The sequence below is a fragment of the Vombatus ursinus genome, unplaced genomic scaffold (assembly GCF_900497805.2).
Source record: "Vombatus ursinus unplaced genomic scaffold, bare-nosed wombat genome assembly UNPS02014822.1, whole genome shotgun sequence".
NCBI classification, from domain to species: domain Eukaryota; kingdom Metazoa; phylum Chordata; class Mammalia; order Diprotodontia; family Vombatidae; genus Vombatus; species Vombatus ursinus.
In genome coordinates, this window is record NW_020954600.1 from 5,018,460 (window position 1) to 5,040,312 (window position 21,853).

Genomic DNA, 21,853 nt, shown 5'->3' on the forward strand with positions numbered 1-21,853 from the left:
ACAAAAACCAGGTGGAATTTATATTTATAGAGTTTGTTCTAATTCAAGATATTCATGTTACTACTTCCCATGTGCAGGAATACAAAAAAATGAAAATTCTTTTGTCTTCTCAATTGAAGATCTAAACTGTAAGTCATATTACTGACTAGAATAAAATTCTTTTGTTTTATGGGCACCAACTTAAGAGACTGAAATAAAACTTTCTTCACCACCTTCCAATGCCATCTGAGCTAAAGTAAACCTGTGCCATCAAAACTTCTTTTCCTTTGGTCTTATGTTAATCAAATGCTCAATATCTACACAGGCAATGTTAACAATAATCCTCAAACAAATGGAAGTGAAGTAAGTATTTTCCAGAAGAGCAATACCACTAGTTGAAAGGTAATCATGCAGAGGGTGGGTCGTTTGGGGTCTCAAGTAATTGGGTGGCACTCCCACCTTCATTAGCCCTTCATGGATTCGGTGACCTATGTCTTCTATGCTCCTTCCTAATCGTCTGGATAAGTAAGTGAAGATAGGATCCTCTTTAGGCAATAGAGGTGCGGAAAGATTAACTCTTTCTTGTACACCCTGTAAAAGAGAAATGATTACAACATACATAGAAAAAAGAAGAAGTAATATAAAAGCTACGACTGGTTAAAAATTCTAGCATATATGGTGGAGGTATTTTTAAAAACAGGGAAGTTATACAAAATTGTTTCGGAAGTGGGAAAAATGAAATCTGAAATCTGATGTGTTTTTTCTTTTCAAGTAACAAGTCTTGTTAAATGAGAATTGTACAGAAAAGCCCTTGTCATTTTCTACTTACTCGTAAGTGCTGAAAAGCATGGATGCTGTATGGGAGCTCTAGAATTTTTGTACAATCTGGTTTCTTAAGATCTGGAGGAACAGGAGACTCTGTGTCTATATAGTCTTCAGGGCTGGAATAAAAAAATGAGTATTAAACATTCTGGGAAGCCCTTATTAAATGCACACCAAAGGACTGATGCCAGCTGACCTTTCTCCTGAGTCGAGTTACAGTCTTAGAACATGTCAACCTTCTAATCAGTATGTTATCATTCCTGCCTTTCTAACAACACAGCTGTTCTCAGGATCAAAGACTGAGAGGCTAAAATAAAGGTGATGAGCTAAGGAAGGCAAAAAATAATATCTGAAGTAAGGAACACCAGTCACAGTCTTTCCGAATGTTTAGTGGCTAAATTTAACTCATCCTTTCTACATGAGCAATACTAAGTGAAAAATCCCACAAGATTTGATGGCTATAACTATGGTTTAGCTTTGGCGAAGGCTGATTTTATTTCACAATAAGCTTCACTGATACGTTTTGTTTTAATATCACAGTCACTTGTGCACATCCACTGCATATACAATTGATTGCCCACCCTTCAAGCCAACACAATGCCAGTCTCATGGCGAAGTGTCCTTGCACTCCTGCTGTTCCTCATTTCCCCACCAAAAGAAGAGAGGTGTGTCCTCTGAGACCAAGAATGACCGCTGCATAGCACTCTTTCTCTCCCTCTCATATTGGCCCCTGTCCTGATTAAACCTCTGGAAACCAGCACTTACCCTAGTACCTCAGATGCCAAAGGCATTCACTAATACTTGTTGAGGACAGTAAAAACAACAGAAACAGTGGTACTTATAAGCTACAGATGGATTTCATGTAAAGTACCTGCATAGTTTGCATGCCTAGTTTGATGGTCATAAATTAAATTCTGACTAGCCCCAAAGGTAAAAGCAAAATTGATGACTTAAACCTGGTCAAAGAAGATACCTAGTCATCCAAAAAAATCTTCCATGTCAACTAAAACAAGATCAGGGGGTCTTAATTTGGGGTCTGTGAATTAAAAATTTTTTTTGATAACCATTTTCATAATTGGTTTCATTTGTAAACTTATATATTATATTTTAAGCATTTAAAAACATTACTCTGTGAAGGGGTCCATGGGCTTCACCACACTGCCCGTTAAAGGGGTCCAAGACAGAAAAACAGTTAAGAGCTCTTACTATAGATGGATAGCTCTGACTTAGGAGAAGCTGTCACTTTAGCTATGAGCAAATCATTATACTGCTTGAGGATAAAAATGAGTGAAGTCATGGGAATGGGGAAAATGGGAGACCACAAAGCATTATGGTAAGTGTGTAAGAAACTGGTCTGGCACAATTACAGTATCGCTGAAATCTGTGATTTAATGTGTTATTTTTAAGCTTTCCAAATTTCAGTGAGAGCAAATAGCCGTAACTTAAATAAGGTTATGATGATTTCTAATGAAACTGTTACTTTCAGCGAAGGAATGTTTATCTCCTAACATTTGCCCTCCAAGCCAGATGGGTAACTCATTACCTGATATCTTTGCTCTCCAAGGTGATATATGTGCCATCATACAGGTCCAGGTCCCCAAGGGGCACCTTGGCTTTTATGCAGTCTGGATCTTCTTTATTATGCCTTTGCTCCAGGCCTGTATCTCTGTCCTCATTCTCTTCTATGTGAATTTTTTGAGCTACTAATTGCTTCTGTTGAAGTGAAATGAAAACAGAAATGGAATGTATTCAGTTTGTACACCACCAGCACAGTACAATGGACCAAAATAAGGAGGAGGTAACATTTTCACTTACCACATTTGCTTGATGAATGCTACTGTTTCTGAACGCACTTAACTACAATGATTTCCTCAGGCAGGTATATGTCATGTTTAGTCCTATTCTTTGATTGCTAAATCAATAATAAATTCTAAAGAATGATGGGGGAGGGCAGCAATAATTACATCAAATGTGCATGTACAGCTATATTGCCTGTGCACATGAGCGCACATATGCGCGCGCGCACACACACACACATCCCGTTCTATGATAGATTCCTAAATGGCATGATCTTGCTGAATGCCCTGTGCTCAAAGATGAGACAGATACACCAGATGAAACAAATCTTGATTCAAAGCAAAAAAAATTAAGAAATTCATAACTACAAATAAAGCAGTACTCATATACTTTAAAAATGAATATTATCTCATACTTTATAAGAGATGATGGCAATGGGTGATTAGCTATAGAAAGAAGGGCTTTATTTCAGAGAAAGGTCAGGAATGTTTACTCTTTGTGCACAGAAATTCTGAAAAAGCTGCAAAGTCCCAAAACAGAATCCTTTTTTTCCTAAGAAATGAAAAATTATTCATGGTTTTGTATATAACCAATATAAATGATGACAATACAGTCAAGTCAGAGCTTCCCTTCTCCCTTCCCCTCCCCCTGGTGTCATATTTCTGCACTTAAAATCAGGCATATCATAAAAATCAGCAAGACAATGTATAGGATAAGGAATGATGGTCTGTGCCTCCAAATATCTGAGTTCTAGATCTTGGGCCATTGCCATACCTCTTTGAGTCTGGGATAAGATTATCTCTTTCCAGCTCCAAAATGCTCCAATGCCACACTAGTCTCCACCACAGATTTGCTTAGTTTCTTTTTCTATACCTTCTTGTCCCTCCCTTAGAGCCTGAAGCCAAATCCATTCCCTAACTTTCCTCTGTCAAGGGCACCATCCTCCTCCCAGGCTGGAAAGCTTGGGGTCATCCTTGACTCTTCCAGTCACCCTATGGATTCAATCTTCTTGTTGCCACCTCCACAACACCTCGAATATACATCCCCCTTTCTCCATTCCCACAGCTGCCATCCTAGGATAGATCCTCAACATCTCTCACCTGGATTACTGCAACAGCCTTTTAAATGGTCTCCTGCCTCAAGTCTCTGCCCTCTTTAACCCATCCTTCGCTCAGCTTTCCAAAGTCATCTTCCTAAAGTGTAGATCTGATGTCACCTCCCCCTCCCCTGCACCTTCCCTCTCCAACTCAATATTACCTCTAAAATCATATATAAGGTCCTGCATTTAAAGCCCTTCACAAGCTGGCTCTTCCCATTTCAGAGTAACTTCCATCTACTCTGCATACATCTTGAATGTACCTAGTTATTTACATTAAATATTAAAATGGAAATGTCTTGGAGGAAAGGACACTGTGTTTGCCTTCCTTTGTAATCCCAGCACTTATCAGAGTGTTTGGCAAACGGTAAGCACTTAATAAATATGCCTGTTGACTGACTCTGACCTTCTCAATTTGGATGTTTACCAGGAAACTTATTTAAAATAACCTGATATTGTGCTGTTACTACAAAATAAAATCAGTTTATAGCAAATATAGTTTCAGAAAGTTAAGCCCAAAGTTAGCTAAAAAAAGAGATATCATTAGATCTTAAAAAGCAAATGACAGATTTTTGCCAGAAGCAAGAAATTTCACATTTTCAGGGTGCAAAGTATTTTCCCCAAAGAATGGCTTTTACCTCAAAACAGACCTTCATAATGGACAAGGCCTTAGTTGGTATTTTAGAATTTAAAATAAGTGATCTCTTACACTTTGACAATCCTTTTCTTCCAAAGAGATCTTTATAAGCATTTTCTCACTAAACTGAATGCGACCCTGGTGAGGTACAAAGGTTGCCAACACGTGGACATTCCTAACATCGATGAAGAAACTCAAGTGTGCAGGCAGTAAATGACCACTTCAAAGTTATACTGAGTCACTGAGTGAGGTAGGGGCAAAACCTAGGTTTCCTATCCCTGGGTTATTACATCATGCTGTCTTTTTACTCTTCTCAGATTGGGCTTTGTATTATTCTCCCCTTTCCCGCCTACCTTTCCACCTTTGTTCGTAGTAGGGTCTTAACCTGGGGTTCATGAACTTAAAAAAAATATTGTTGATTTTTTTTTTGAGAACTATATTTCAATGCACTTGGTTTCCTTTGTAATCCTATGCACTTTATTTTATGCATTAAAAAACATTATTCTGAGCAGGAGCCCTAGGCTAAAGGAAGTGGTCTAAGATTTGACACAGTTTATCAATATTTCTTCTGAAAACAAGATACAACCTTTATAAGGGACAGGTTCTAGCCTCTGATTAACTATCTGCTCTGTCCATACTCACCTCCAGTTCTCTGAGGTAGTTAACTGTTGTTTCTTGTCTCATTAATATGACCAAGTCATGAGGATGCTTCAGGTTCATTGGTGAATCCACCTACCAAAAAGAAAGGAAGAAAAGAGGTTCAGAATTCTGAGAAATTTATACATAATCTCTCAATATTAAACAATTTTTACTCAACCAATATTCGTGCTTAGATCTGCCTCACTGGTAACAATTCAACGGATGCCCATTCTTAATTCTATTCAAAGGACATTTAGTACATTTTTTTTTTTTTACTAGTGAGAATGGCAAGCAGAATCAAACATGATTCTACTGTGGAAGTGAGCAGGAATGATTGCAGTATAGAGCAGCAGAGTACAAATTCAGGCAGATTTCGACCACAGTGCAAAAATTTTGAACGTGATTCTGGCAACAGACTGTGTATGCTTCCCAAGGATTTACTTAGTATCGAAGGCCTCATCACTAGAGTGATGAATTCCTTGGCCAATGCATCATATGGAATAAACCAAGTACAACAATACAAAGGACCTCTTCTCTGAGTGGGCATCAGCATTGACAGAAGCTGCTAAGCAAGACACCATTCTGAGACTATCTAGAAACATTACCTCAAATATTGCTATTCTAAATGTGAGATCCTCTTCTGGTGACCAATAAGTGCACATACTACTGGAGGAAGCAAATTAGATCAATATTGACAATATTTATCAATGAAACCATAAGACAAAGAAGTTGAAGTGAAAGGGAAGAATGACTTTCAGATTCTCCCTGGAGATGCATATAAAGCATTTGGTAGAGTTGATTTTTACTCTTTGTGCAAAGTCAACAAAAAAATTCCGTGGACTGAGCACAAGGAAAAAGAACATCATAAAAATATTTACAGGTTATGGACCAAGACCTGCTGCAGCAGATGAGGAGACAGAACATTTCTAAGACCTCAATAAGATCCTTCAAATTAAATCAGCATATACATAAACCATGGTAATGTCAATGCAAAGATGGGAATTGGGCAAGATGGTTAAAAATATGGTGGAAAATATAGCACAGCACGAAGAAACAAAAACGGTCAAAGGTTTAATGCCACAAATATTTTCTTCAGAGAGTTAAGAGGCACTGGATATGATGAGCACAGTAAATTTCATTTTTTGTTGCGTTAATAGGCAATAGACTGGTTACAGATGTGAGTTAACATCCAAATTAACTTTGTGTGTAAAGTCAGACAACAAACTTGTTAAAGAAAAGATTAAAATCATCATTACGTTAAAAAAAATAAAAATGAGAAGACATGTTGTCCAATTGAAACAATTCTAACCAGTCTTAAACCGTTGATGCTAACATATAGGAAATAAAGAAACAGACATTGATACACTATCATAGTTTCCTAATTTTCACTCACATAAATAAATTATCACAAGAAGGCCGAAAGAGCCTAGAAAAATCTGCCTCATTCAGAAAACACATGATTTTCTTGCGAAGAAGAGAGATATAACAGTCAAGGACACCACCAGTTTAAAATGTAAACTCATCTGTTAAATCTTATGAGAATGGGGGTGGAAGAGGAGTAATATTGGCCTTTAGGACAGTGAGAAGTCATGGAGAGAAAAATTAGTTTACAGAAAATTTAATGAGAAACACAATCGGCCCAGATAATTTAAGGGTTAAACTAGGAGAAAAACAACCAAAACAAGTGCAAGAAATCTGTTAGGTTAGTGTAAAATCACAGCCTTTGATTGACTGCATGAAGAAATATAAACAGTAGAGGAGAAAAGACAGGAAGCTGGATGGGACCAAGTTCCACAAAGACAATCCGAGTTGGAGGTGACAGGCTTCTGTAGACTTTAAAGGACAGATTCTCAAAATAGCTGAAAAGGGGATAATACCACATGCTTAGAAAAAATATAATTGATATTATTACTAAAAAAAACAAAACAAACAAACAAACAAAACTGACAAAGATTTCAATAACTACTGACTTCACGTGCCTACTTTCCAAGGTCTAGAAAAATCTGGGAGAAAATGTAAGGACACATTACATGTGTAATGAGGTTGTCCTTGAAAAAGACATGAGAAAGGCAGGCTTTCATAAGCAATATTCTACCATAGATCACATATCGTTATAGCCACCTAAGGGACTAAAAGTTATAGGGAGTACAAAATCTCCCTGTGCTTAATTAAAGGTTCTCTTCCATTAAAGTGCCTGTCTGCCTTGGGGGTGCCAAGAAGATGGATGCTACAGTCCAGGAATTGGATAAGGAAATATCTAAGGTCCTTTCAATGCTGGACTGCTATGATTCTACGAAAATAAAAAAAAAAACTCAGCAAACCACAACATCTTTTGAAGGCGATTCGTTGAAACCACGAATCAAGAATAAAAGAGAATAACTGATCTTGAGACTTACTGTTTTATTTCCTATCCTCTTGTCTAAAATTAGGGGTAATAGGAGTTTTAAGATAAATCTGAGAGTGGCTAGAGAATAAACAGAGTCAGGAGAAAATTCCATTACTTAGTTCTGTAAGAGATACATGGCAAAACCAAAGTAAAGTTTTCAAATTTTGTGCTAAGTTCATTCACTGACTTTGGGCTATTTAAGTGTGCTAGCATGTCAACGAGGTGGGCAGTGCATGCTGCAGCTGGCACCCCACGTAGCTGTGCACTGTTTGGACTCTGCTTTTCTCTCCTTACTTAGATATTAAAGACACAAGTTGGTACAAGCACGGTATGCTAAAGTGGCTCTCAGTCCAGGGCACTTGTAACCGTGACCTAGCCTTTGTGAAATTCTAATTCTTGAGAAAACCAACTCTACGACCTCCAAGAAAATCAGCCTAAGTTGCACATGTTACTTTGTTGCTCTATTGCCTTTTTTCCAAAAAGCCTGTTACAGTCTCAGGGTTAGGCCTTGTTCGTTCCTCAGGAAACACTTTGCCTATGCCTGAATTTAACTCCTTCCTCTATTTCCCCCAAGTTTTTATTTAATGTTTTCATTTTTCCGAAAAGAAGGCACATTTAATCAATGAAGCAGCACTGGAACAATCTGCCTCTACTCATCCCATAGGAACTTTCCTTAGATCATTCTACTACCATGAGGACCTCCCACAGAGAACATGTGCCATTGCCAATGCACTCTCCCTCTTATTTCCAAACTATACTTCCTGGTCTAACTGCATTTGGAAAACAATTTGGAATTATTCAAGCTAAACTGTTCACACTCTTTGATCTAGTGATTTCACTATGGACTATTTTATACCCCAAATAGGTCAATGATAGAAATAAAGGCCTTATATGTACCAAAATGACAGCTAGGTGGCGCAGTGGGTAGAGGATGGCGGAAGTCAGGAAGACTCATTTTCCTGAGTTCAAATCTGGCTTCAGACACTTCCTAGCCTTGTGACCCTGAGGAAATCACAAGTTTGCCTCAGTTCCTCAACTGTAAAACGAGCTGGAGAAGGAAATGGCAAAACCACTTCAGTATCTTTGCCAAGAAAACCCTAAATGGTGTCACAAAGAGTCAGATATGACTGAAAAACGACCGAATGATATGTACCAAAGTATTCATAGCAGCACTATTTGCTAGAGTAAACAGTTGGAAAGAAATCATGTGCTCAATGATTGCTGAATATCTGGTCAAATTGTGTCATATTAATATAATAGAAGATTATTGCACTATAACTAATGATGACAACAAAGAATTCGGAGAAACATTGGGTAACTTGATGCAGAGCAAAGAAAGGAGAACTAAAAGAACATTGCCTACAATGATGACAATAATATCAATGAAGACAACGCTGAAAGAAAACAGAAATTTGACCGAGTACAAAGGCCAACATTGATTTCATTTAGGATTAAAACACACTTCCTTTCTGTTAAAAAAAAATGATAAGCTATAAATGTAGAAATTTATATATGGTATAGCTTGCAATCATTATAGGCTGCTTTACCTAACCTTTAAATAAAGGAAGGTATTATGTCTGCTGAAAAGGATTGTTACAAAATAAAATTTATCAATAAAAATGAATAGTTCCTATCACAAAAAAAGAAAAAAAATCATTTCCTCAAAGACTATGACCGAAGGCTTCACTTTTTAAGGTGTCAAATTTTCTCCTGTCCCCACAAGTAGAAATTCACATGGAAACTGAACTCAAAGTTTAAAAGTCATCTTCAATTAAATTCTGAACTCCATGGATATATTTGCTATGCTTTTTTATCCTTTCCCACATTTATTAAACAACACCTCAAGGCTTGGGGTAAAAAAACCAGGTTTGTATTGGAAGACATGATACTGCAGCTGCTTCCACATCACTCCCAGGCCTTCTCTACTCTAATGTGGGTAAGGCAGGAAAAACTACTGTGTCGAAGCAGCTTGGAAAGTTGCTCACTATGTTACTGCCTTCACCTCACTGCCACGTATTTCACAACCCAGAAGGCAAAAAAGCAAGTTCAAGTTTCGGTTAAAAAAAAAAAAGTCACATGTGCAGAACTATGAGAAAAACTGAGATGGGTTCATTGTACACAGAACAGATTATACTTTCTCTAGCATTTTCTCAGTATTCCTTAATGAAGCAGAGAAAAGAACACCAACCCAAAATGATGCTAAAACTCAACTTAGACTACAGGTGTACAACTCAGGTTTGGGAGTCTGCAAGCCAACAATGGCCTGAAGACACGTGTTTGCTCAGGTATCAGTGGGATAAAGTACAAATCACTGATGGGCAACAGCAGGAGGCACCGGGAGAGGTGTATTTACAAAGTACTTGATGAGCAGGGGACATTTAAAGCAAATTACAGGAGTTCTAACTGCTAGTGGTAGACAGCGTGGGCCTTTTAAACTCTTCAATACTTTGATTGCATTTTCACTGCCAAAGTAGGCTTCCTGCTACATCTACCAGCAAGTACACAGTGTGCTTCTGAATATGCTACCTGTTCTCAGAGCTGATTCTTAGAGGCAAGCTAACTAATTCTGGAAGAGTTATTAGAGAAGCAACAGGACTCTTGCATTTGACTGGAGCCAACAGTTGCTACAATGGTATTTGGTGCTTGGCAGCTGTCAAGCTGGCAGGTGTAAATTCTCCAGAATGCCTTCTCTAAAGTATGCAAGATGCGAAGACAGCTGAGCTGGCACAGTTCCCTTAAAGGCTCTGGGGAACCCCAAGTTCCACCAGATTTGATCAGGAACCCAGAACTCTGGGATTGTGTTCAGATACAGCAACAGCTGACATAATCACAACTGGGGCCTCAGGATTGAACCCTGGTTTGAAAAGAACAGCCTCAGGGCTATCAGATGGCAGGCTCAAACAGAGGTGCCAAGTCCCAGAGAAGAATTGGCCTGATAAAGATATACTGTGACATTATTTCCTGACAATGAGACACTACCAGGAGAAAAAAATTCCCTCACCGGTGAGGAAAAAGCCAATAGTATTACTTTTTCTAAAAACTGCTCCCTAGAACTGTCCTGCTGACGGAGATAAAACCCCCAGGTACATTATCATGAGGTCATGTGGCAAATGATATAAAAAGGGGCTGATGACCTTTCAGAAGGATGGATGTGTCAAGTTTAGAAACATGGGCACTTTGAATTGGAAAAAAAACCTTCGAGATCACTGAGTGCAATTGATCCATTTTACAAATGAGAAAAACTACTCAAGGTCTCCTAGCTAGTACAAACATCTATCTTCCGACTCTAAAACCAGTGCTCTTACTACGATAGCACATTGCTGCAAGTGGGCGTTTGGGGAAGACAGAGCTGTATGAGACATTGCAAAGGTCCTTGGGTCCATAAAAATCTTTCATACACTCCACCAATCAGAAATTAAGTTGGGCCAATAAGATCTTTTAAAATACAAAATACCACAAAAAGGTCATGATTGGCAGTCATTTACTTAGTATGAAATTATAAATGTAAGAGGAAGCCAGGCTCTGGTAAGAAGGATCATGATGAGGCTTTGGACATGGAAGGGGGACAATTAGGAGGTCTGAGAGGAACATAGAAAGGGAGGTGAGAAGATCAGACGAAACTTGTTTACTTTGCCATTTTAAGACTCGGCAGCTAACATCAATGGGAATATCTCAAATACTACACTATAATATCTAGGCTAAGAGAACTTCAATTATTGTTTATACAGTTACTAAAGGACAGGAATAATGCCTTTATTCAGGGCTAGGAAGACCTGGGTCAGACTCCTGTACTCCTGATTCCTAGATTTTCTCTAAAATGGTACAGAAAACCTCTTAACTCTGTAAATTCACTCTAATCCCTGAACTTAACACTTTGGGAGTGTCCTCCAACCCTGTGGCTTTACCTTCTGATTGGCAAGTTCCTCCCAGAATTTCCATTAAGGAGGAGGCCTAGGTAACCACATCTTCATTCCTTTCCAGAAATGCACGCTCCTGTAGACTTGACTGTCCCAGACTTTCTCTACAATGCCCCTCATACTGGGGACTTTTACCTCTCTCCACTCCTTCCACCTTTTCACCTTCCTTTTAAAATATATATATATATATATATATATATATATATATATATATATATATACACACACACAATTTTTTCTCCAATTACATATTAAAACAATTTTTTTTAACATTTGGGTTTTTTAAGTTTTGAGTTCCAAATTCTATCCCTGCCTCCCTCCCCCCTTCACCCCCAAGACAGGAAGCAATCTGATATATATGCTATCATGTAAAGCATTTCCATATTAGTCATATTGTACAAGAAGACTTGAATAAAAGAAAAAGAATGAAAGAAAGAAAATAGAAAATAGCTTATTTCAGTCTGCATTCAGACAATACCAGTTTTTTCTCTGGCGGATAGTATGCTTCATCATGAATCCTTTGGGATCGTCTTAGATCATTGTATTGCTGAGAATAGCTAAGTCATTTACAACACTTCATCATACAATATTGTTGTTAATGTGTGCAACGTTCTGTTCACTTTGCATCAGTTCACGTAAGTTCAGGTTTTTCTGAAATCAAACTGCTTGTCATTTCTTGTAGCAAAATAATATGCTATCACAATCACAGCCTGTTTAACCATTCCCCAGTTGATGGGCAGCCCTTTAATTTCCAGTTCTTAGCCACCATAAAAAGTAGCTTCCTTTTTATGTACTGTCTTCTCCCATACCTAGTAAGCCCCCTGAGGGCAGAGACTGTATTTTGGCTTGCAATTGTATTCCCAGTACTCAGCACAGTGCCCCCACATAGTAAGCACTTAATAAATGCTTGTTGACTGGAGTTGACTTACTTGACCCTGGGCAAACTAATTAACTTATGTGAAACAGTTCCTCCTCCTGTAAAATGAGGACAAATCTAAAATGAATCCAAATTTAAAGTTTTTTCCATCAAACCAAAATTCATTATATACCAACAATGTGACATAGCTGCCAAAAAAGCTAATCTGTTCATAGGCTGCTCTGGTCAGGACACCTATGAATACTGTGTTCAGTTCTGTGCACTATCTTTTAAAAGGGCCATTCACAAGACAAAACAAGTCGAGAGGAGAGGTGGGATTTGCCACACAAAAAACTGATTGAGGGAATAAGGAATACATAACCTGAAGAACTGGGGATGATTAATGTCTTAGAGAGGAATGACACTCATTCTGCTTGGCCTGGGAATACAAAATTAGAAAAAACAAAGATGCTGCAGGGAGGAAGATTTCAGCTCAATGTAAGGAAAATCTTAATAATGAGAGCTGTTCAAAAACGTAAGGAATAGGTTGCCTCAGAAGGGAGTGGGTCCCTTTCCCCATCCTCATCCCCACCCCTGCCTTATCACTAGAATCACTCTTGGTATGACAGAATGCAAAAGCTAGATGGCCACCTATTTATGAAGTTGAAGGAGGAATCTTGTACGGTTATAGACTAGGCTAGAACAATGAGATTCTGTCTTGTAATCATTCTTATATACTTGTAATATTCTTATATACTCAAAGGCTTTACCAAAAAAGAGAAGACCATGGATTCCAGAAGAGGAATCCTTCCTTCTATTATGAAAGTTTTACTAAAATCATAACCTTCACTGAATACTCACTTTTTAAAGTTGTAAACTTTTCTAACACTGAATCTTAGGGTTGGGTCTATCAACTAAAAATGACCTACCTACATTTTACAATCCATCCTATTTTTGGGGGGTGGGGGGAGACTTTGTTTGTATCCCCAACACTTAGCATAGTGGCTAGCACATAGTAGGCACTTAAAAATATTTATTGAACACAGCTGAGTACAACGATCTAAGCAAGAGTAACTGTCAAAGTAGATGTAAACAAGCTAGGGAGGAACTTGTCTTCTCTCAAAGTGAATACTATTTCTCACATGATTCTAGAAGTTTGTTAATCTGGTTTCCAAATCTATAGAGATTATCCATTTACTTATTGAACACCTATGAGCAAAGTTGTCCGTGGGACAACTTTGCAGAGGGGAGTGTCAGTGCTGGACTGGTACTTCAATACCACCAAGTATTAAAAGAACCAATGGAATATCTCCAGTACACTGGGTAGATGGTCTACACAGTATTTATGGAAAGACACTGGTGAAAATTACAATTGATGAGCTATGCTAAGCACGATCAGAAGTAGTAAACAGACCTATTAAATCATGGAGCCACTTGGATTCTTAATGAACTGAGCTATTCTTTGTTTCTGGAACTTGATACTTCTCCCACACTGGCACAAACCTTATCCCAAGACTCCCTTTTCTTTTCTAAGAATCCCTGTCTAGCTTCAGGGATAAGCTCCCATGCTACCTCCTCTGGCAAGTTCCTTGAATTGATCCTCTCAGTTACTAATATTCTCTCCCTCCCTCAAATCACTTATTTGAATTTACCTGTATATGTACAGTTGTACCCTCACAAAAGAACTCTAACCTCTTTAAGGGTAGACAGGTTTCATTCTTGTTTTTCTATACTTAGCACCTAGGACAGCTCTTTCATATAGTATACGCTCAGCCTTCTTGGAATAACTTGGTTCTTGACATTTGATATTCTCTTTCTGAATATTCTCTGCTCTTGAAATCTTCATTACATCATTGTCTCCTGTTTTCTTACCCGCCTCACCAATTTTTCTCAACTTTCTTCACTGTATCTCATCTAAGTCAAGCCCACTAACTGTCGGTGTTCCCCGAAACTCAATCCTGGGCCCTCTTGTCTCTCTTTCTACAATATCTTGTTTGTTGATCTCATCAACTCCCATGGGTTCAATTATCATCTCTTTGTAGTTGATTCTAATATCTATTATTAGATATTTATTTAGGTTTCTTATTTATTTAAATATTTATTTAGCTCTATTTAGCCCTAATCTCTCTCTGGACATCCAGTCTCACATCATTGTCTATTAAATATTCTGAACTAGATGTCCTGTAGACATCTCCACTTCAACATGTCCAAAACCAAAACCATCCTCTTTCCTCCCAAGCTCTCCCCTATTACTGTGTAGGGCACTACCATCCTCTCAGTCACTGAGGTTTGCAACCTCAGTACCATCTTCAACTCCTCCTCCATGCTCACCCCACACATCCAGTCTGACACCAAGCCTTGTTAGTCCTACCTTTATAACATCTTTCATAAATGTCTTTATTTTCCTACTCTCACAGCTACCACCCTGGTGCAGACCCTCGTTATTCCACATGTAGATGACTCTGATTGCCTTTATCTCCCTCCATCAACTCTCTCTCCTGCTCCAGTCAATTCTTTCTGCTGCCAAAGTGATCTCCCTAAAAAGCCTTTCTGACCACATCATGTCCCCAGTCAATAAACTCCAGGATCAAACAGAAAGTTCTGTTGTGCATTTCAAGCCCTTTCCAGTCTTCACGCTCTCCTCCCTTCTATGCAACTCTACCCTCTGCCACTGCGGTTTTCTTCCTGTTCATCTTGCACTACCACCCTCAGACTCCATGCCTTTTGAATGGTTATCCACATGCCTTGAAGGCTTCCCTCCTCACTTAAGCATCCTGGCTTCCTTCAAGATTCAGCTCACATCTCACTTCCTCCCAGTCCCGCCACTGCTAATGTCTGACCCCTGAGATGACCTCCAATTCCCATTAGATATACCTTATATAGAAATAGTTCTTCACATTTTGTCTCCCCCATTCAAATGTGAGCTTCCTCTATTTTTTTTGGGGGGGGGGGGTTCTTTTTGGCTAGGCAATGGGTTAAGTGACTTGTCCAGGGTCACACAGCTATTAAGTGTCAAGTGTTTGAGGCTGGATTTGAACTCAGGTCCTCCTGACTCCAGGGCCAGTGCTCTATCCACTGTGCCACCTAGCTGCCTCCAAATGGGAGATAGTCTTAGGTCACTGGCTCTTAACTTTTTTTTTTTTTGACTAGGCAATTGGGGTTAAATGACTTGCCCAGAGTCACACAGCTAGTGAATGTTATGTGTCTGAGGCCGAATTTGAACTTAGGTCCTCCTGACTCCAGGGCCGGTGCTCTATCCACTGCGCCACCTAGTTGCTCCAAATGTGAGCTTCTTAAGGGAGGGACCAAGTTTTGGGCTTTCTTTGTAGCCCCAGCACTTGGCACAAATCCTGGCACATAATAAACATTCATAAATGCTTATCAACTGTTTTCCTCCTGTGCAGGCATATTTAGTTTAAAAAATAAAATAATTTCTTTATTTTTACATGCATTTACAATCTGTCCTTCTCACCACCACCCCCAACTGAACGAAAAAGAAAACAAAAATGACCCTAAAAACAAAACTGTCATCATAAGTATGCAAAGAGCAGCAAAACACATTCCCACACTGACCACACCCCAACTCTCCACTTCTCTCTGCATTTTGAGTTTATCACAATTCTGGCAGGACACAAGTGGTGAGTCTCTCATCTTCAGTGTTCTGGATATGGGATGTGTCGCAGCATTCATCAGAGTCAAAGTCCTTCTTTCTGTACAAATGTCATTGTTATGGTAGCAAACATCCTCCTGGTTCTGCTCACCTCTCTTTGCACCACTTCAGAGGAAGCTGCTTGGCTTCCTCTGACACTAGCCATTTCCTCATTTTTATTATTAATTCTTTAATAATCTGTTAGACTGAATTTGTGGAGTAGGACCATCGCATCAGATGGATAGCTACAAGGAACAAGATCATTCAGTCCCGGGGTGTGAAGCTCAAGTTGAAGCAGGGGCCACTAATCTGTACGGAAGGATCCAGAGGGCTGCCTTCAGACTTAGTCTGAAAATGGTTTTCATAGGGGCAGCTAGGTGGCGCAATGGATAGAGCACCGGCCCTGGAGTAAGGAGGACCTGAATTCAAATTCGGCCTCAGACACATAACGCTCACTAGCTGTGTGACTCTAGGCAAGTCACTTAACCCCAACTGCATCACCAAAAAAAAAAAAAAAGAAAAAAAAAAAATAGTTTTCATGTATTTTTGTTTATTGGCCTGGAAGCTGAGTGTTTGACACCTCTAATCTAGTCCAACTCCCTTATTTTTCAGAAAAGGAAACTGAGGTTGCAGGAAAGTGAGCTGTCCAAAGCCCAAGAAGAAGTGAGGGGAGGAGCCAGAATTTGCCCCAGGCACTTGGACTGCAAGTTCAGTTCTTTTCTACTACATTCCACTTGAAGACACTATTAAACCAAATGCGTACAGCACCCGAAGAAAAAACAGACATGAAAAGACTAATTTCTGGCAGAGATAAGATATAAAAATCATAATAAAAGCTAACATTTCTACAGTGCTTTAAGGCTTGCAAAGCAATTGATATAATATTATTTCACTTGATCCTTAAAACAACCCTGTGAGATAGATGTTATTATTATCCTCATTCAAGAGGGGAAGAAAATGAGGCTGAGAGGGGTTAAGTGACTTTCCTGGGGTCACATAGCTTGGAAATGTCTGAGTGAGATTCAAATTTAGATGTTTCTGAATCCCCTCTAAACCATGACACATCTGCTAACAGAGGTAGTACTAAGTACCAAAATAACTATAAGAATACAAGCCTATATTAAATGCATAAAGAAGTACAACATTTTATGAGATTTCAGAGGCAGGAGCAGTCTAGAGAGAGGAGAGAAGGCCATTTCAGAGCAGGACTTTGAAGGATGGGTACGATTTCAACAGGTGGAGATGGGGGTGGGAAGAGAGAAAAACTGAAAAAACACTGTCAGTCTGGAGCTATCTATAGCCCAACAACTGAACATAGGCTAATAGGCCTCAGGAAAATCCACTGTAGTTCAATATAGAAACAACTAAGTCTAGTGGAATAAGCTCCCACTTAGAGGGCAAGAAAGGCCTGGGTTCAAATCCCAACTCAAACTTATTAGCTACAGGATCCTGGGAAAGTCACTTAAATTCTTTGAGGTATAGTATTTTCCTCAGTTATAAAATGGGGACAATATTATTTACATTGCTGACCTCAGGACTGTTGAAGAAAGAAAACTCGTTAAATCCAAAGGCACAATATAAACGTCAACTATTTTTATTTCACATCATAATCTTGAGTCACCAATATAAAAAGTGACTTACGTTGCATGCATCCTATTTAAGTCAGTGTGTGCACATATACACACATGCATGTGTGTATATATTTTTGTCTATATAAGTACAAGTTAAACAAATTGGTCACTATAAAGTTTTGTCTCTTAAAGGAATTTAAACCTGTAATCATCTGGAAACACATGCCCCAAGGGTCCCAGTGAGCTAAGTTTTCATGTAGTCATGTCAAAGAGTCCCATATTGGTTGGGAGGAGCTAGTCTCAAGGATCTTAGCGGTAATCAGACCCAACTCCCTCATTTCACAGGTTGAGGCACCTCGGTCCCAGAGAGATTACATAGTTTGCCCAAGGTTATGTATGGACTCCTCTTTATAAATACAAAATATCACAGCAGAGAACATAGCACAATTTTATTTTTCTCTTTTATACATTATATGTTAATGCAACTTTATATAAAACCAGTAAATATTTTACTCAGCCAGCTCACTTTCATGTATTTCATGTGCCACTTTCACTAATTAAGCAAGATATTTGTTCTTTAAAGAAGGACTTTCTTGGACCATCTGCACCTCCTACTTGAAACCTTGAGTTTCTATGAACTCAGCAAATTCACATAGTAACAGCTGGAGATGTCACTACAAAAGGGTGATTACTGCAGAATCAGACAAAGGGCAAACATTTAAAACTCAAAATAATAATCAGGACAAAAGAATTTCAGAGTCACCTTAGCTAAAGACCTACTTCAATGGTATTCCAATATATATTTTTAATATTTTCATAGAAATGTTTATTGATGCCTTTAATTTTACATAGATTTGATTTCTTCATCTCTCCTCCCAGCTCCCCTATTGAATGAGTGATTACTTTTAACAAAGGAAAAAGAAGGGAAAAAACAATTTAGTAAAACCATACACCAGCCAGATCCTATACTATCATACAATATTTCATACCTATAGTTCATTACCCCCGCAAAGAAGGGAGGGTGGTGTATTTTCTGAATTCTTTACCTGGGTCAAACTTGGTCAATATAACTACACAAAGTACAATAATTTTTGGTTCTACTTACAGTGTTGCAGTCATTGTGTATAGTTTTCCTGCTTCTGTTTATTTCACTGTGCATGATATACTCTCTCCACAAACCACAATTTATGTATCCATTCCCCAACTGATGGATGCCTACTTGGTTTCTAGTTCTTTGCTACCACAAAAAAAAAAGTGCTATGAATTTATAGTTTATATGGGAACTTTCTTACTGTCTTTGATTTCTAGCAGCTATCAATATTCACTTTTGATGGCAAACGACATTTGTTTCCACATGAATGACTTTACTATTTCAATCCTCACTTAAAATTGATTCTTCATATTCTAAGTATTCTATGTACAATTTTAGGCCTAAAGTCGTAAATTACTTCATAGTAACGCTAATCAAAATCTATTCCATCCCATAAAGTCTGAACCTGATAAACGAAACCTTAAATGTTCTTGTGTCCACACTAATTTTTTTCTTACATCAGAGTATTTTTACCTCTAACTGAGAATTCCTCTAGACAAAAATTCTACTCCAAAGCAACAATATGGCCCAGTGGTGACCCTGGGCTCTCAGAGGCTAGGCCAGTAGACTATAAGTTCTGATAGTTTCTATTGTCTTAACCCAGTGATAAACTATGTGTCTGCTCCCAGAGAATCAGTATAGCCCAATATGTACCGGGCTGTCACCAGATGGCCTCTACGTAGTGAATTCTTTGGTTAAGGCAGCCTGGGAAACAAACACAAATCTGAAATGAGCATGAATCCTTTATAGCCAGTCCCTTTCTGCTTCTGGAGTGATGGTGGCAGTGGCTGAAAAGGTGAGGAAGCAGTATATATGTAAACTGTCTAGAAATATTTAGCCATTAAGACTCCTAAAGGTAAGAATCTTGTCCAGTGACCAAGGAGCTGACAAACAACATATCAATACTGCTCTCACTGCAGCAGAAACCAGAACAGAATGTAGTTGCTGTTAAATGCAAGGATGGCTTGCAGATATTCCTGAGAGAGGTAAGAATAAGAGGACTGGAGCAACTGGTTTTATCTTGCACCCAAAGACAAGAAAATTCATCAGACAGAGTTGAGATCCCCTTGCCTTGCAGTACTCATGACGAGCATAAGCAAAAAGACCACCATGAACGTAACAGCAGTTTATATGCTAACATTTGCTGTAGAAGATAAAGAGACAGTTAAAGACTACAAATAGCTTGAGGAGATCCTCCAAAATCAAGTTACGTATTCATACTCTGTAAATTAAATGGGGGGGGGGGGACAGAATAAGGGTGCACAACTAAAAAAAATGTGTCAGAAAACTTGGTTAAGGATCAAGAAAGGAAAGAGGCCAAAGGCTTGGAGAATTCACGGAAGTCCTCTGCCAATGTGTCATACATATTTCCTTCAAAAAGAGTTGGAATAGGAGGAGCATGGCAAACACCAAACCTGTACACACAAAAAGTGACTGACTGATGTAGGCCTCATTACTGAATCAGCTATGAGTGTACACACAGACCACTGACTTGTTAGGGCAAAGATAAAGTCAGAAGCAATTATAAACCTGAGAAGATAGTTATGCAATTATAACATCCAACCTGACCTATTCAAACAAACTACTGATAAAAAAATGGGAAAAAAATAATGGAAAAGATATTGACATAAATGATCAAAATCTTCCTCTAGAAGTGTAATTGATATATAATGCTCACCACAATGAAAAGGTTTTACAGAGTCCAGAATTCTTGATCATCTTGATAAGCAAAGGGATGGGCAGAGAAGAGCAATGCTGATTTAAAATATAAACCAGTCCATGAGCTTAAAAATCTTTTTTCTGAAAATTGTATTTCAGTATAAGGGATTTCTTTTATGATCTTATGTATTTTATTTTATGCATTTAAAAACATTATTCTGAGAACGGCTTCACAAGCTTCCCCAAAATGTCACAGGAATCTACGACACACAAAAAAGGTTAAGAAGCCCTGTGATAAAAACACATTTGCCAAAACTTATAGAGGCAATAGGTATAGTAGTCAGGTGTTTGATAAACCCAAAGACCCCAACTACTGGAGTAAAAACTTACTATTTGACAAAGAACAGTTGGAAAAACAGGAAAGCAGGCTGGGAGAAACTCTGGATATACTAACATTTCATACTATATATCAAAATAATCTCTTAATGGATAAGATTTAAGAAACAATTAGAAGAGCAAGAAAGAAATTACCTTTCATATCTGATGGGGAAAAAAAATTCATGACCAGACAAGATATAGAGAAGATTAAAGATAACAAAAATGTACAATTATGATTACAGAAGATTCAAAATTTTGTACCAACAAAATCAATGCGGCTAAAATTAAAAGGGAAATAAACAGCAGGGAAAATCTTTGCAGTATTTCTATAATCAGGTTTTCATTTCCAAGATGTAGAGGGAAATGATTCATATTTATAAGACTAAGAACCATTTACCAATTAATAAACGGTCCAAAGAGATGAACAGGCAGGAAAAACAACCTATCAATACTCACATGAAAAAATTTCTCCAAATTACTAATATTTAGAACAAGGCAAATTAAAGCAACCACTAGGTTGCGTTAGGACTTCATACTTATCAGATTGACAAAACTGACAAAAAAGGAAAATGAAAAATGGTGAAGGGGCTATGCAAAAATAGGAACATTAATACACTTTTAGTGGAGCTGTGAATTGGTCCATCCATTACAGAAGGCAATTTGGAATTGTGCCCCAAAAGTTACTAAATCGTACATATTCTTTGACTACTACAACTATACCTTAAAAAGATCAAAGAAAGAGGAAAAGGATTCAATACATAAAGATATTTACAGCAGCTCTTTTTGTGGTAGCAAATAACTGCATGTTAAAGTGCCCATCAAATGGAAATTCTGAACAAATTATGTATAGTATGTGAATCAATGAAATAGTATTATGCTGTAAGAAATGATGAAGAGAGGGCAACGAGGTGGTATAGTACATTGGCATTGGCCCTGGAGTCCAGAGGACTTGAATTCAAACCTGGCCTCAGACACTTACTAGCTGTATGACCATTGGCAAGTCACTTAACCCCAACTGCCTCAAAAAAAAGAAAAGAAAGAAAAAAAAGAAAAGATGAAGGGAATGGTTTTAAAGAAACCTGGGAAGACTTGCATGAACTGATATAGGGTGAAATAAGCAAAACCAGGGAAACAATTTATACAATGACAGCAATAATGTAAAGATAAACAACTCTGAAAGATTTAAGAATGCTGATCAATGCAATGACTAACCATGATTCCGGAGGACTGATGAAACATACTAATCACCTCCTAACAAGGTAATAGACTCATATTTTAGGACATGATCAATGTAGGAATTTGCTCTGCTTGACAATACATATTTGTTACAAGGGTTTTGTGTTTCTTTTTCTTTTCAGGGTGGGGCAGGGAGAAGAG

The 21,853-nt window shown here is 38.2% G+C and overlaps 1 protein-coding gene across 1 annotated transcript in view; it reads right to left on the reverse strand.

Moving 5' to 3' along the window:
* The window catches only part of TTC17 (tetratricopeptide repeat domain 17), a 123,999-nt gene that overhangs the window by 82,415 nt on the left and 19,731 nt on the right, over positions 1 to 21,853 (reverse strand). Inside the window, exons 3-6 of the mRNA XM_027837747.1 lie at positions 4,974 to 5,063; positions 2,345 to 2,514; positions 809 to 920; positions 439 to 570 (exon numbers count right to left, since the gene is read on the reverse strand). Coding sequence (XP_027693548.1) covers positions 439 to 570; positions 809 to 920; positions 2,345 to 2,514; positions 4,974 to 5,063 — 504 coding nt within the window. The remainder of the gene's footprint in view (positions 1 to 438; positions 571 to 808; positions 921 to 2,344; positions 2,515 to 4,973; positions 5,064 to 21,853) is intronic.